This window comes from Pongo abelii, chromosome 6 (genome assembly GCF_028885655.2).
Source record: "Pongo abelii isolate AG06213 chromosome 6, NHGRI_mPonAbe1-v2.0_pri, whole genome shotgun sequence".
NCBI lineage: Eukaryota > Metazoa > Chordata > Mammalia > Primates > Hominidae > Pongo > Pongo abelii.
The window spans coordinates 13,815,553-13,828,783 of record NC_071991.2 but is presented as its reverse complement, the minus strand read 5'-3'; the positions used below and the strand labels follow the sequence as shown (position 1 = coordinate 13,828,783).

Genomic DNA, 13,231 nt, shown 5'->3' with positions numbered 1-13,231 from the left:
TGCTTCACCAATCGCCTGGTCCCCCATCATTCCCTTTCCTCAGGCCTCCCTGGTCCCTGAGACACAATATTGAAATTAGGCCAGCCAGGCGCAGTGGCTCATGCCTGTCATCCTAGCACTTTGGGAGGCCGAGATGGGTGGACCACGAGGTCAAGAGATCAAGACCATCCTGGCCAACATGGTGAAACCCCATCTCTACTAAAAATACAAAAATTAGCTGGATGTGGTGGCGCGCGCTTATAGTCCCAGCTATTCGGGAGGCAGGAGAATCGCTTGAACCTGGGAGGTGGAGGTTGCAGTGAGCCAAGATTGCGCCACTGCACTCCAGCCTGGCGAAAGAGCAAGACTCCGTCTCAACGAAAAAAAAAAGAAATTAGGCCAATTAATAGACCTATAGTGGCCTCTGAGTGTTCAAGTGAAAGGAAGAGTTGCAGGCTGCTCACTTTACATCAAAAGCAGAAATGATGAAGCTTAGTGAGGAAGGCATGTCGGCAGCTGAGGTAGGCTGAAAGCTAGGCTGAACAGTTAGCCAGGTGGAGAATGCATAGGAAAAGTTCTCAAAGGAAATGAAAAGTGTGCTCCAGTGAACACGCAAATGATAAAGCAAAACAGCTTATTGCTGACAGGAAGAAAGTTTGAATGGTGTGGATAGAAGATCAAACCAGCCACAGCATTCCCTTAAGCCACAGCGTAATCCAGAGTGAGGCCCTAACTCTTCAATTCTGTGAAGGCTGAGATGGGTGAGGAAGCTGCAGAAAAAAAACTGGAAGCTAGCAGAGGTTGGCTTATGAGGTTTAAGGAAAGACACAGTCGGCTGGGGGTGGTGGCTCACGCCTGTAATCCCAGCACTTTGGGAGGCTGAGGCGGGCAGATCGCCTGAGCTCAGGAGTTCAAGACCACCCTAGGCACCCTGGTGAAACTCCGTCTCTTCTAAAATACAAAAAATTAGCCAGGCCTGGTGGTGCGCACCTGTAGTCCCAGCTGCTCTGGAGGCTGAGGTACAAGAATCGTTTGAGCCCAAGAGGCGGAGATTGCAGTGAGCTGAGACCACGCCATTGCACTCCAGCCTGGACTCTTGAGATCTGTCTCAAAAAAAAGGAAAGACAGAGTCTCTATAACATAAAAGTGCAAGGTAAAGTAGCAAGTGCTTGATGTAGAAACTGCAGCAAGTTCTTTAGAAGATCTAGCTGAGGTAATTCATGAAGATGGCTACACTCACAAAACCGATTTTCAACGTAGACAAAACAGCCTTATATTGGAAGATACTCTCTAGGACTTTGCTAGCTAGAGAGAAGTTCATTCCTGGCTTCAAAGCTTCAAAGGACAGGCTGAATTCCTTGTGAGGGGTTAATGCCGCTGGTTACTTTGAAGCCATGTTCATTTACCATTCTGAAAATCCTGGGGTCCTGAAGAGTTACACTAAATCTGCTCTGCCTGTGCTCTATCGATAGAACAATAAAGCCTGGATGACAGCACATCTCTTTATAGCATTGTTCACTGAATATTTTAAACCCACTTTTGAGACCTACTGCTCAGAAAAAAAAGATTGCTTTCAAAATATGACTGCTCACAGTCACTCACAGAGTCCTGATGGAGGTGTATAAGGAGATGCTTGCCATTTTATTTTTATTTTTTATTTAGTTTTTTTTTTGAGACAGAGTTTTGCTCTTGTTGCCCAGGCTGGAGTGCAATGGCACGATCTCAGCTCACTGCAACCTCCGTGAACATTGTTGAAATGATAACAAAGGATTTAGAGTATGACATAAACTTAGTTCATAAAGCAATGGCAGGGTTTCAGAGGATTGACTCCAATTTTGAAACAAGTTCTACTCTGGGTAAAATGCTACCGAATAGCCTCACACTACAGAGAGACCTTTCATGAAAGCAAGAGTCAATGTAACTTTTATATGCATTGGGAAACCAAAACATCTGTGTGACTTGACTTTGTACTTGCATCATTGTGGTGGTTTGGAACTGAACCTGCAGATGCCTGTATGCCACTAAGGTCTAAAGTTAAACTTCTGATGTCAGTTTAGAGTAAATTTGTGATACATTCAGCAATTTATTAGTGAATAAAAAGTTTTGTTAATTCACGAATTTTAATTTCCAATTGTATTTTTAGTTTCTTTTAAAAACTATCCCCTGCCACTGTATTCCTCCCCCTGTCCCTTACCCCCATGCTGTAATTTTCTAAGCTTTATGTTAGTAACCTATTTTTAAAATGTTGTCATTATTATAATGTTGAGAAATGTTCAGGCGTTGATTATGTTTCTGTGTTTCTTTATACTAATAATGCTGTTTTGACTGTGTGTGTATCAGCTGCTGTCTGCCCCACCAATACCATAAGCCCGCCTGCAGCTGTACTTATTCTCCCCTTCCCTGTCCTGCCTGGCTTATGTGGTTCTCCACTGGTTAGAACTAAGCATTAAGGGCGCTGTCCTCAGCTGCAAGCTGTAGTCACTGTCCATCAGTATTCATACTTTGTTTTCATTGCTAATAATTTTTTTTTTTTTAAGAAGGAGTCTCGCCCTGTCACCCAGGCTGGAGTGCAGTGGCGTGATCTTGGCTCACTGCAACCTCAGCCTCCCAGGTTCAAGCGATTCTTCTGTCTCAGCCTCCCGAGTAGCTGGGATTACAGGCACACCCGGCTGATTTTTGTATTTTTAGTAGAGATGGGGATTTGCCATGTTGGCCAGGCTGGTCTCGAACTCCTTACCTCAAGTAATCCACCCACCTTCGCCTCCCAAAGTGCTGGGATTACCGGCATGAGCCACCGTGACTGACATTGTTAATAATTTGATCCATGGAGAATGATTTCTGTATCTAATTCTCCTTCTCTTTTTATTGAGACAGAGTCTCACTATCGCCCATGGAGTGCAGTGGCGCGATCTTGGCTCACTGCAACTTCTGCCTCTCAGGTTCAAGCAAGTCTCCTGCCTCAGCCTCCCAAGTAGCTGGGATTACAGGCGTGTGTCACTACACCCGGCTAATTTTTTTTTTTTTTTGAGACAGAGTCTCGCTCTGTCGCTCAGGCTAGAGTACAGTGGCGCGATCTCAGCTCACTGCAAGCTTCGCCTCCCAGGTTCACGCCATTCTCCTGCCTCTACCTCCCAAGTAGCTGGGACTACAGGCACCCGCCACCACGCCTGGCTAATGTTTTGTATTTTTTAGTAGAGATGGGGTTTCACCATGTTGGCCAGGCTGATCTTAAACTCCTGACCTCAGGTGATCCGCCCTCCTTGGCCTCCCAAAGTGCTGGGATTACAGGCATGAGCCACTGCACCCGGCCTAATTCTCAAGTACCTCTTACTTGTTTGTATAAAGTACTTTGCAGATAAGGAGCAATAATGGTCTTCTGGAATGTAATCAATAGGTTTATGAGGCAATCATAGAAATTCTTCAGGAGAATTCTGAGCCCTTTTCTGGGATTTAGAAAAGCGTTGTTCAGCAGAAAAAAGTATCATGTGAGTCTCTCACATAATTTAAAACTTTCTAGTTAGAACATTAAAGAAAAATAAAGAAAAACAAGTGAAATTCATTTTACTGGTAATACTTTAACTTATTATATCTAAAATATTTCAACATGTAATCAATTTAAAAATTATTAATGGGCTGGGTGCAGTGGCTCATGCCTGTAATCCCAGCACTTTGGGAGGCAGAGGCAGGCGGATCACGAGGTCAGGAGATCGAGACCATCTGGCCAACATGGTGAAACCCCGTCTCTACTAAAAATACAAAAATTAGCTGGGAGTGGTGGCGCGCACCTGTAATCCCAGCTACTCGGGAGGCTGAGGCAGGAGAATCATTTGAACCTGGGAGGTGAAGATTGCAGTGAGCTGAGATCGCGCCACTGCACTCCAGCCTGGTGACAGAGCAAGACTCCGTCTCCAGAAAAAAAAAAGAAAAAATTATTAATGGGATATTTGTCATACTTTTTTTGTACTAAGTCTTCAAAATCCAGTGTGTATTGCACACTCATGAAACATCTGAATTTGGACCAGCCAAGTTTCAAGTGCCACATGTATCTATTTGTTACTGTGCTAGACTTTGTAAGCCTAGAATTTTTTTGTGTTGATAATCTTCTCATATTTAAATTTGTAACCAATACAAATTTTCTTTTTAAAAGTAGTACAAGGGTACTAGTATGTAGTATTTTTAGCTATAGCTACACTTATTTCAGAGATGGTCACCATTTCATATTACTTTCATTCATCTCATTTACGTATTTTAGATTTTTTATTTGAAAAGTTCCCTTTTAAATCTCCATCTCCCTGCCTTTTATTTTTTATTTTTTTGAGACAGATTCTCGCTCTGTCGCCAGGCTGGAGTGCAGTGGCGCAATCTTGGCTCACTGCACCCTCCACCTCCCGGGTTCAAGCAATTCTCCTGCCTCAGCCTCCCAAGTAGCTGAGACTACAGGTGTGTGCCACCATGCCCAGCTAATTTTTGTATTTTTGGTAGAGACGGGGTTTCACCATGTTGACCAGGATGCTCTCGATCTCTTGACCTTGTCATCTGCCAGCCTCGGACTCCCAAAGTGCTGGGATTATAGGTGTGAGCCACCGCACCTGGCCTTTTTTTTTTTTTTTTTTTTTTTAAATTTAAGACAGACAGTCTCTCTCTGTCACTCAGGCTGGAGTGCAGTGGTATGTTCTCGGCCCGATCATAGCTCAGTGCAGCCTTAAACTTCTAGACTCAAGCAATCCTCACGTCAGCCCCCAGACAGCTAGGACTGCAGACACACACCATTATACCTGGCTATTTTCATTTTTTTGCAGACATGAGTCCTTGTTATGTTGCCAAAGCTGGCCTTGAACTCCTGGGCTCAAGCAATCCTCCTGCTTCAGCCTCCCAAGGTGGTGGAATTACAGGCGTGAGCCCTTGGGCTTGGCCTCTTTTTTGCTTTTATAACAAATCACAAATGACTTGTTATTTTGTTACAAAATAACAAATCATTGGTTACAATGATTAATAAATGTTAAAGAATGGTTAAGAAATAATTTTTTCCTGTTAGAATACATGATAAAAATAGTTTTCCCTGTTAGGATACAGGAAAACGATTTTTACTAAAAACCAAATATTAAGATAATGGATATGGACCTTTTTATTATTATTATTATTTTATTTATTTTTTTTTTTTTACAGGTGTTGAAGAAGAAGAAAAAGCTGCAGAGATGCATAAAATGAAATCTACAACCCAGGCAAATCGGATGAGTGTAGATGCTGTAGAAATTGAAACACTCAGAAAAACAGTTGAGGACTATTTCTGCTTTTGCTATGGTAAAAACAATACACTTAATTTTTCTAAAAGATACATTATATAATTGAGTTTTCTAAAGGGGAGATTATGTAACTGATTCAAAAATCATATGACACACATTTTCACTGATTGAATGGATTAGCAATAACCTTACTTTTCTTCCACTTCCATTTCGAAGGAACCCAGGAAGAAGTGTGGCCAGTAGAGCTGTTTCTTTCTCTTTTTTGAGATGGAGTCTCGCTCTGTCACCCAGGCTGGAGTGCCGTGGCACGATCTCGGCTCACTGCAACCTCTGCCTCCCGGTTTCAAATGATTCTCCTGCCTCAGCCCCCCGAGTAACTAGGATTACAGGTGTCCGCCACCATGCCCGGCTAATTTTTGTATTAAATTTTAGTAGAGATGGGGTTTCACCACATTTGCCAGGCTGGTCTCGAACTCCTGATCTCAGGTGATCCGCCCACCTTGGCCTCCCAAAGTGCTGGGATTACAGGCGTGAGCCACCACGCCCGGCCGAACTGTTTCTTTCTAATATACATGCTTATCTCTCCAATTCCCTGCAAAGCTACCTTTTGTTACTCTTGTCACATCATAAAACAAAGCTCTTACACAAAAACAGTCAAAGGAGGAGATTGAGGTTTTACTGCGGGGTCATAGGTGAAAATCAATTCTCTGGAATGGGATTTTCAGTATGTGTGAGGCTCGCTGCCCAATAGGTTGACAGTATATACACATTTGTAAATGGGAGGTTTGTGTTTCCCTGATAAGTTTTCAATGAGAATATTAGCCGAAACGTTCCTGGTATTTTATGGTAATAGTTGGATGTGCTGGGCTTCTGTATTCTGAGGCCAAATTGTACCTGAGAATATGCCAGGATGGGACCATCTTCAAGAAAGACAATAGTGCAAGAAACCAACCATTGCTCTCTCTCTGTAGTTTTTAAAGTAAAATATTTTATCTACTTTTCATTTTGGCCCTTTGGATCAGTTTCAGGTTTAGACCTTCTGCTGACATGGGACGATAGAATGCTGTAGTATTAATTAATTTTGAAATCACATATTATAAAAAATCGTGGATGCCCTTATTAAGCCACAATAAGCTAGCGATGATTTCATTTTGTAATCTTACCACTGAATGATGTTCATCCGCTTTTCATCTCCCCCAGGGAAAGCTTTAGGCAAATCCACAGTGGTACCTGTACCATATGAGAAGATGCTGCGAGACCAGTCGGCTGTGGTAGTGCAGGGGCTTCCAGAAGGTGTTGCCTTTAAACACCCCGAGAACTATGATCTTGCAACCCTGAAATGGATTTTGGAGAACAAAGCAGGGATTTCATTCATCATTAAGAGGTGAAGTGCTTTCTCCCTTTGTAGCCATCAACAGTTGACTCGTATAAATTTGAATATTGAGCTTATGTTAATGTATTTTTAAAATTCATATTTAACACAGAAGTCATTTAAATGTATGCTCTACAATAATTTTGCGTATTCATACGGAGTTTTGTTTTGTTTTGTTTTAATGCAGACCTTTCTTAGAGCCAAAGAAGCATGTAGGTAAGTAAGTGCTTCGCTTCCTTGATAGCTGGCTGGCCTCCGTTTTGCTAGATTTTAATACACTTTAATGGTTTCTGTTTTATTTTCTTTGAGAATATGATGTCAGACATTTTTGGATGGGCTGTTTAGATGTTTATATAATCCACGAAATGTTCCTTGAGCTAAAAAAGTGGAGACTTGTTTTTTTGTTTTCAGCTCCGCTGCTTGTTTTCTAGAGAAGATCATATATCTGCCCTCACTTACCAGAATTATGAGTAGGATTTAATTGATCTAATGTCATCGACTAGGCAAGGCGTTTTTGGGCACAGCATTGGGTGGGGAGAGGATACGCAGCTGTGTATCAGCATTACAACTTGAGAGCTGTGAGTCTCACGGAAGAGAGAAAAGTCTGTAAAATGAACATGGCAAGAACGTCGCATCCCTACGGCAAGAATGGTTCTGAGAAAGTGCTGTGGATGTTATTGGAGGTGGGATTCCTTTATAGTTCAGGAAAGAGGTCATGAGGAAGAGAGCATTTCCATGGGCCCTTGAAGAACGATGTGGATTTCAGCTTCCTTTAGGGAAGTCTAGCCATTTCATTTGAAGGGAAAACAGGATAAAGAGTGGTACCCTTGAGAGCCAGGTTTATTTGAGACTTTTGGAAGTAAATACCAGTATCATTGGAATACTCTTAAACATGTAACTATGAAAGGAAAAAATTATATATACATAAACATACACATTGTGTTTTCTGTTAACCTTTGTTTTATTCTCATTGTGGTGAAAAGATTAATTTTTTAGCAGCTTTATTGAGGTATAATTGATACAACATAAAATTCACCTGCTTTATTTTTTTATTATTATTATTTTTTGAGACGGAGTCTTGCTCTGTCGCCAAGGCTGGAGTGCAGTGGCATGATCTTGGTTCACTGCAGCCTCTGCTTCCCGGGTTCAAGTAATTCTGCCTCAGCCTCCTGAGTAGCTGGGATTACAGGCGCGTGCCACCACGCCCAGCTAATTTTTTGTATTTTTAGTAGAGATGGGGTTTCACCATGTTAGGATGATCTCGAACTTCTGACCTCAAATGATCCACCAGCCCTGGCCTCCCAAAGTGCTGGAATTACAGGCGTGAGCCACTGTGCCCAGCCAAATTCACCTGTCTTAAGTATATAATTCACTAATAGTAGATTTACAATCTTAAAATGTTTTTAAGGGGTTTTCACCCATCATCACAGTCTAATTTTGGGATTCTTTCACTGTCCCTGTCTCTGTTATTTCATGAATGTTGTAGAAATGGAATATGTAGTATGTATCCTATTGAAATGAGCTTTTTTCACTGAGCATCACTCACTCGAGGCTTATCGAGCTTGGTGGGTGTATCTGTAGCTTCTTTTTATTGCTGAGCACTAACTATTCTGTGACATGAACATACTGCCTGTTGATCCAGTCATCAGTTTATGGATATTTCGGTTGTTTCCACCTTTGGGTATTGGGAATAATGTTACAGCGAACATACTTGAGCAAGTTTTTGTCTGGACATATTCCTTGATATCTCTTGGATATTTATGTAGGAGTGCAATTACTAGGAATAGGGTAAATTTACACTGAACTTTTTTTTTTTTTTTTTTTTAATTGAGACAGAGTCTCGTTCTGTCACCAAGTTGGAGTGCAGTGGCATGATCTCGGCTCACTGCAACCTCCGCCTCCTGGATTCAAGAGATTCACCTGCCTCAGCCTCCTGAGCAGGTGGGATTACAGGCACGCGCCACCACGCCCGGCTAATTTTTGTATTTTTACTAGAGACGTGGTTTCACCATGTTGCCCAGGATGGTCTCGATCTCTTGACCTCATGATCAAGGGAGGCCTCTCAAAGTGCTGAGATTACAGGCGTGAGCCATCGCGCCCTGCTACACTGAACTTTGAAGAAACTGACAAGCTGTTTTCCAAGGGGGCTATACCATGTTATATTCTCGCAGCAGGATAGGAGGGTTACCCCCACATTGCTGCCAACTTACTTTCTTGATTTTAGCCATTGTAATAGATGTGAAGTGGTATCTAATTTTTGTTTGATTTTTTAAAATTTCTCTACTGATTGTTGATGTTGTGTTTTTACTTTTCTTTTTTTTGAGACAGGGTCTCACTCTGTCACCCAGGCTGGAGTGTAGTGGCGACATCTCAGCTTAGTGCAGCCTCAACCTCCCAGGCTCAAGCAATCCTGATGCCTCAGCTTCTCAGTAGCTAGGACTACAGGCGTGTGCCACCATACCCAGCTCATTTCTGAACCTTTTTTGGTAGAGACAAGCTTTTGCCGTGTTGGCCAGGCTGGTCTGGAACTCCTGAGCTCAAGTGATCCGCCTGCGTCGGCCTCCCAAAGTGCTGGGATTACAGGCTTGTGTTATCTTCCATTGTGCTTATTGGTCATCCATACATATTTTTTGGAGAAATATCTATTTAGGTCCTTTTCCCATTTAAAAATTGGGTTTGTCTTTTTATTATTGAGTCTTAAGAGTTTTTTATATAGTCTTGATATAAGTCTCTAATGGATGATTTGTTAAAAAAAATTTTTTTTTTCTTTTTGCAATGGTATCACTCTGTTATCCAGGCTGGAGTACAGGATTTGGGAATATTTTCTCCAATTCTAATAAATCTACATTATTCTTATTGTATAACTTGTCTTTTTCACTTGCTTGGTAGTATCCTTTGAGGCACAAACGTTTTAAATTTTGATAAAAATCAGTTTATTCTTTTGATACTTATGCTTTTTTTTTTGAGACAGAGTCTCGCTGTATCACCCAGGCTGAAGTGCAGTGGCATGATCTCAGCTCACTGCAACCTCTGCCTCCCGGGTTCAAGCAATTCTCCTGTCTCAGCCTCCCAAGTAGCTGGGACTACAGGTGCCCGCCACCACGCCCAGATAACTTTAGTATTTTTAGTGGAGACGGGGTTTCACCATATTGGTCAGGCTGGTCTCAAACTCCAGACCTCAGGTTATCCACCCGCCTTGGCCTCCCAGAGTTCTGGGATTACAGGTGTGAGCCACTGCGCCCGGCCCTCACTTATGCTTTTGACTTCATATTTAAGAAACCATTGCGTAAACCCAAAGGCATGAAGATATGACTTTTGTGTTTTCTTCCACAAGTCTTATAGCTTTAACTCTTACATTTAGATCTATGGTTCATTTTGAGGTCATTTTTGTATGTTGTACAAGGTAAAGGTATAAGTTCATCTTTTTGCACGTGGATATCCAATGATTCCAGGACAATTTGCTGAAAAGACTGTCCTTTCCCTCAAGATATCCTTGTCATCTTTGTTGAAAGTCATTTGACTCTTTGTTTATTTCTGGGCTTTCTATGTAGGAGACCATGTTGTGTGAGAATCAAGACCATTTACCACTTCCTTTGCAATCTTTAAGTGCCTCTTATTTCTTATTCTTGTTGCTCTGGCTAGCATATAAATGCCGAACAGCATTGGCGATAGCACACATCACCTTGTGATATTAGTAGGGAAGCATTCCTCCGTCTTTGACCATGAAGTATGATGTTAGTGGTAGGATTTTTGTGTAAATCTCTTCTAAGATGGAGAAATATTTATCATGTCTATGTTAAATTTCAGACTTCAAAGTTTTTTTAATTATTATTTTTATTTACTTATTTATTTTGAGATGGAGTCTTGCTCTGTCACCCAGGCTGGAGTGCAGTGGCATGATCTCGGCTCACTACAACCTTCGCCTCCCGGGTTCAAGAAAATCTCCTGCCTCAGCCTTCCGAGTAACTGGGATTACAGGCACCCACCACCACACCCGGCTAATTTTTATATTTTTTAGTAGAGATGTGATTTCACCATGTTGGCCAGGCTGGTCTCGAACCCCTGACCTCAAGCAATCTACCCATCTCAGACTCCCAAAGTGCTGGGATTACAGGTGTGAGCCACCCCGCCCAGCCTCATCTCAGCACTTTGGGAGACCAGAGTGGGAGTCTCCTTTGAGGCCAGGAGTTCGAGACCAGCCTGGGCAACATTGCAAGATCCAATTTCTACAAAAAATAGAAAACAGTTAGCTGGGAGTGGTAATGCATGCCTCTGTAGTCCCAGCTACTCAGGAGGCTGAGGTAGGAGGATTGCTTGATCCTTGAGAGTTGGAGGCTGCAGTGAGCTGTGATCATGCCACTGCACACCAGCCTGGGCAACAGAGTAAAACCCTGTTTCTAAAAAAAAAAAAAAATCTGTTTCATCGTTTATACGTCAGCAGAGTCATATTCTCCATATTCCATCTTAGTAGACAAATGGTATGTTTCTGCATTTCTCTCATTGATGAAAATAAGAGCTTTTTCATTCAAGGAGGGTGTGGTTGGTTGAAGGGATGAAAAGCAGTGTTTATTCTGGTGTGATCCGAGCTGCAAAGCCTAGTTCTACCCCACTCATTCTATATTTAAAGCCTTTAGACATAATATTTGAAATGTTGAAAAACTAACTCCAATTTTTTTTTGTACGTAGGTGGTCGTGTGATGGTAACAGATGCTGACAGGTCAATACTATCTCCAGGTGGAAGGTAAAACCTAATTTCATTACTGCTGTTTAACTCCCACACCTCAAAAAGTTTTAGTTGTTAGATAATTGAGATATCAGAATATTAAAAAGGCCTTATGTCACACATCTTAAAGTTTAATAGGCAAGGATATCATTTGGGGATCTTGTGAACATGCCCTCTTTGACTTGGTATTTCTGAATAGTAGAGTTCCTGGGAAAAGCTGGGGGCATTCGTCACACTGTGAATTGGCCGTCACACTGTGAATTGGCCTTAGGGTGGTATTTGGAAGTTAATATGCTATTCTGTAGTATTTTATTGTACTGTTTTCCCCAAAAGATAGATAGAAATTAAAGTACTAAGTTCAGTTGATAACTCTTTTTTTTTTTTTATTTTTGAGATGGAGTTTTGCTCTTTTTGCTCAGGCTAGAGTGAAGTGGCACGATCTCGGCTCACTGCAACCTCCGACCCCCCCGCCGGGTTCAAGCGATTCTCCTGCCTCAGCCCCCAAATAGCAGGGACTACAGTCATGTGCCACCATACCCGGCTAATTTTTTTGTATTTTTAGTAGAGATGGGGTTTCACCATGTTGGCCAGGCTAGTCTCGAACTCCTGACCCCGGGTGATCCACCCGCCTCGGCCTCCCAAAGTGCTGGAATTACAGGCATGAGGCACCACGCCTGGCCCGATAAGTCTTAATATGCTACTCTGTAGTATTTTATTGTACTTTTTTCCCCAAAAGATAGATAGAAATTAAAGTACTAAGTTTAGTTGATAACTCTTTTTTTTTTGGAGACAGAATCTCCCTCTGTCGCTCAGGCTGGAGTTCAGTGGCATTATCTCAGCCCACTGCAACCTCCGCCTCCCGGGTTCAAGTGATTCAGGTGAGCGCCACCACGCCTGGCTAATTTTTATATTTTTAGTAGAGATGAGGTTTCACCATATTGGCCAGGCTGGTCTTGAACTCCTGACCTCGTCATCTGCCCGCCTCAGCCTCCCAATGTGTTGGGATTACAGGCGTGAGCCACTGTGCCCGGCCCAATAACTCTTATTTATGCAATAAATAAATACGTCAGTTTTAAGCTGAGTCAGGTTTGCACCCACCTTGGTCAAGGGAGGGATCTTACACTTTGAGACCCAGAGACTTTGAATGCTGTGGGAATGGCTGTCACCAGCGCGTGGCTTGATCAGGGCTTTCTTCTCCTTGCAGTTGTGGCCCCATCAAAGTGAAAACTGAACCCACAGAAGATTCTGGTACGTACTAGCACTTTTAGAATCAATGGTGAAATTAAGGAAGACTTTTCTTTAGTGTAGAAGGTTATAGTTTGACTCAATTATTGTTTTGTTTTGATAAGAAAGAGGCAGTCACTACTAATGTATTACAACTGTGACACTATTTGTTAATGTTATCACATTAAGACCCAGAAAGGTAATTTGCTCAGTAAGTGGTAGGCAGAGTTTTTTGCCAGTTACATGTTTGTAGATAAAATGTATTTTTTTTCCAGTTGTACAGACATATAATGTAAGAGGTCAACTGTTCTGTAGTGCTTTTTACAAAAATCAATAGAATGCCCCCTTCCTCTCCTCCTTCCCTCTGCACTCCTGTTTTCCACTCTCCAAGGAGACCATTTTCAATTCTCAAATAAAATTGCTATTTAATTCCTTATTTATTTATTTATTTTTTGAGATGGAGTTTTGCTTTGTCACCCAGACTGAAGTGTAGTGGTGCGACCTCAGCTCACTGCAACCTCTGCCTCTGGGTTCAAGCGATTCTCCCACCTCAGCCTCCCGAGTAGCTGGGATTACAGGCATGCACCATCATGCCCGACTAATTTTTGTATTTTTAGTAGCGACGGGGTTTCGCCAGGTTGGCCAGGCTGATCTTGAACTCCTGACCTCAAGTGATCCGCCTGCCTCAGC

The 13,231-nt window shown here is 42.2% G+C and overlaps 1 protein-coding gene across 14 annotated transcripts in view; it reads left to right on the top strand.

The window, feature by feature from the left end:
* GTF2I (general transcription factor IIi) overlaps positions 1-13,231 on the top strand; it is a 104,259-nt gene that overhangs the window by 35,872 nt on the left and 55,156 nt on the right. For all 14 annotated transcript variants that reach the window (XM_024249943.3, XM_063725681.1, XM_063725673.1 and 11 more), the window contains 5 exons: positions 5,146-5,280; positions 6,423-6,606; positions 6,782-6,810; positions 11,281-11,335; positions 12,522-12,565. In XM_024249943.3, the coding sequence (XP_024105711.1) occupies positions 5,146-5,280; positions 6,423-6,606; positions 6,782-6,810; positions 11,281-11,335; positions 12,522-12,565 (447 nt within the window). The remainder of the gene's footprint in view (positions 1-5,145; positions 5,281-6,422; positions 6,607-6,781; positions 6,811-11,280; positions 11,336-12,521; positions 12,566-13,231) is intronic.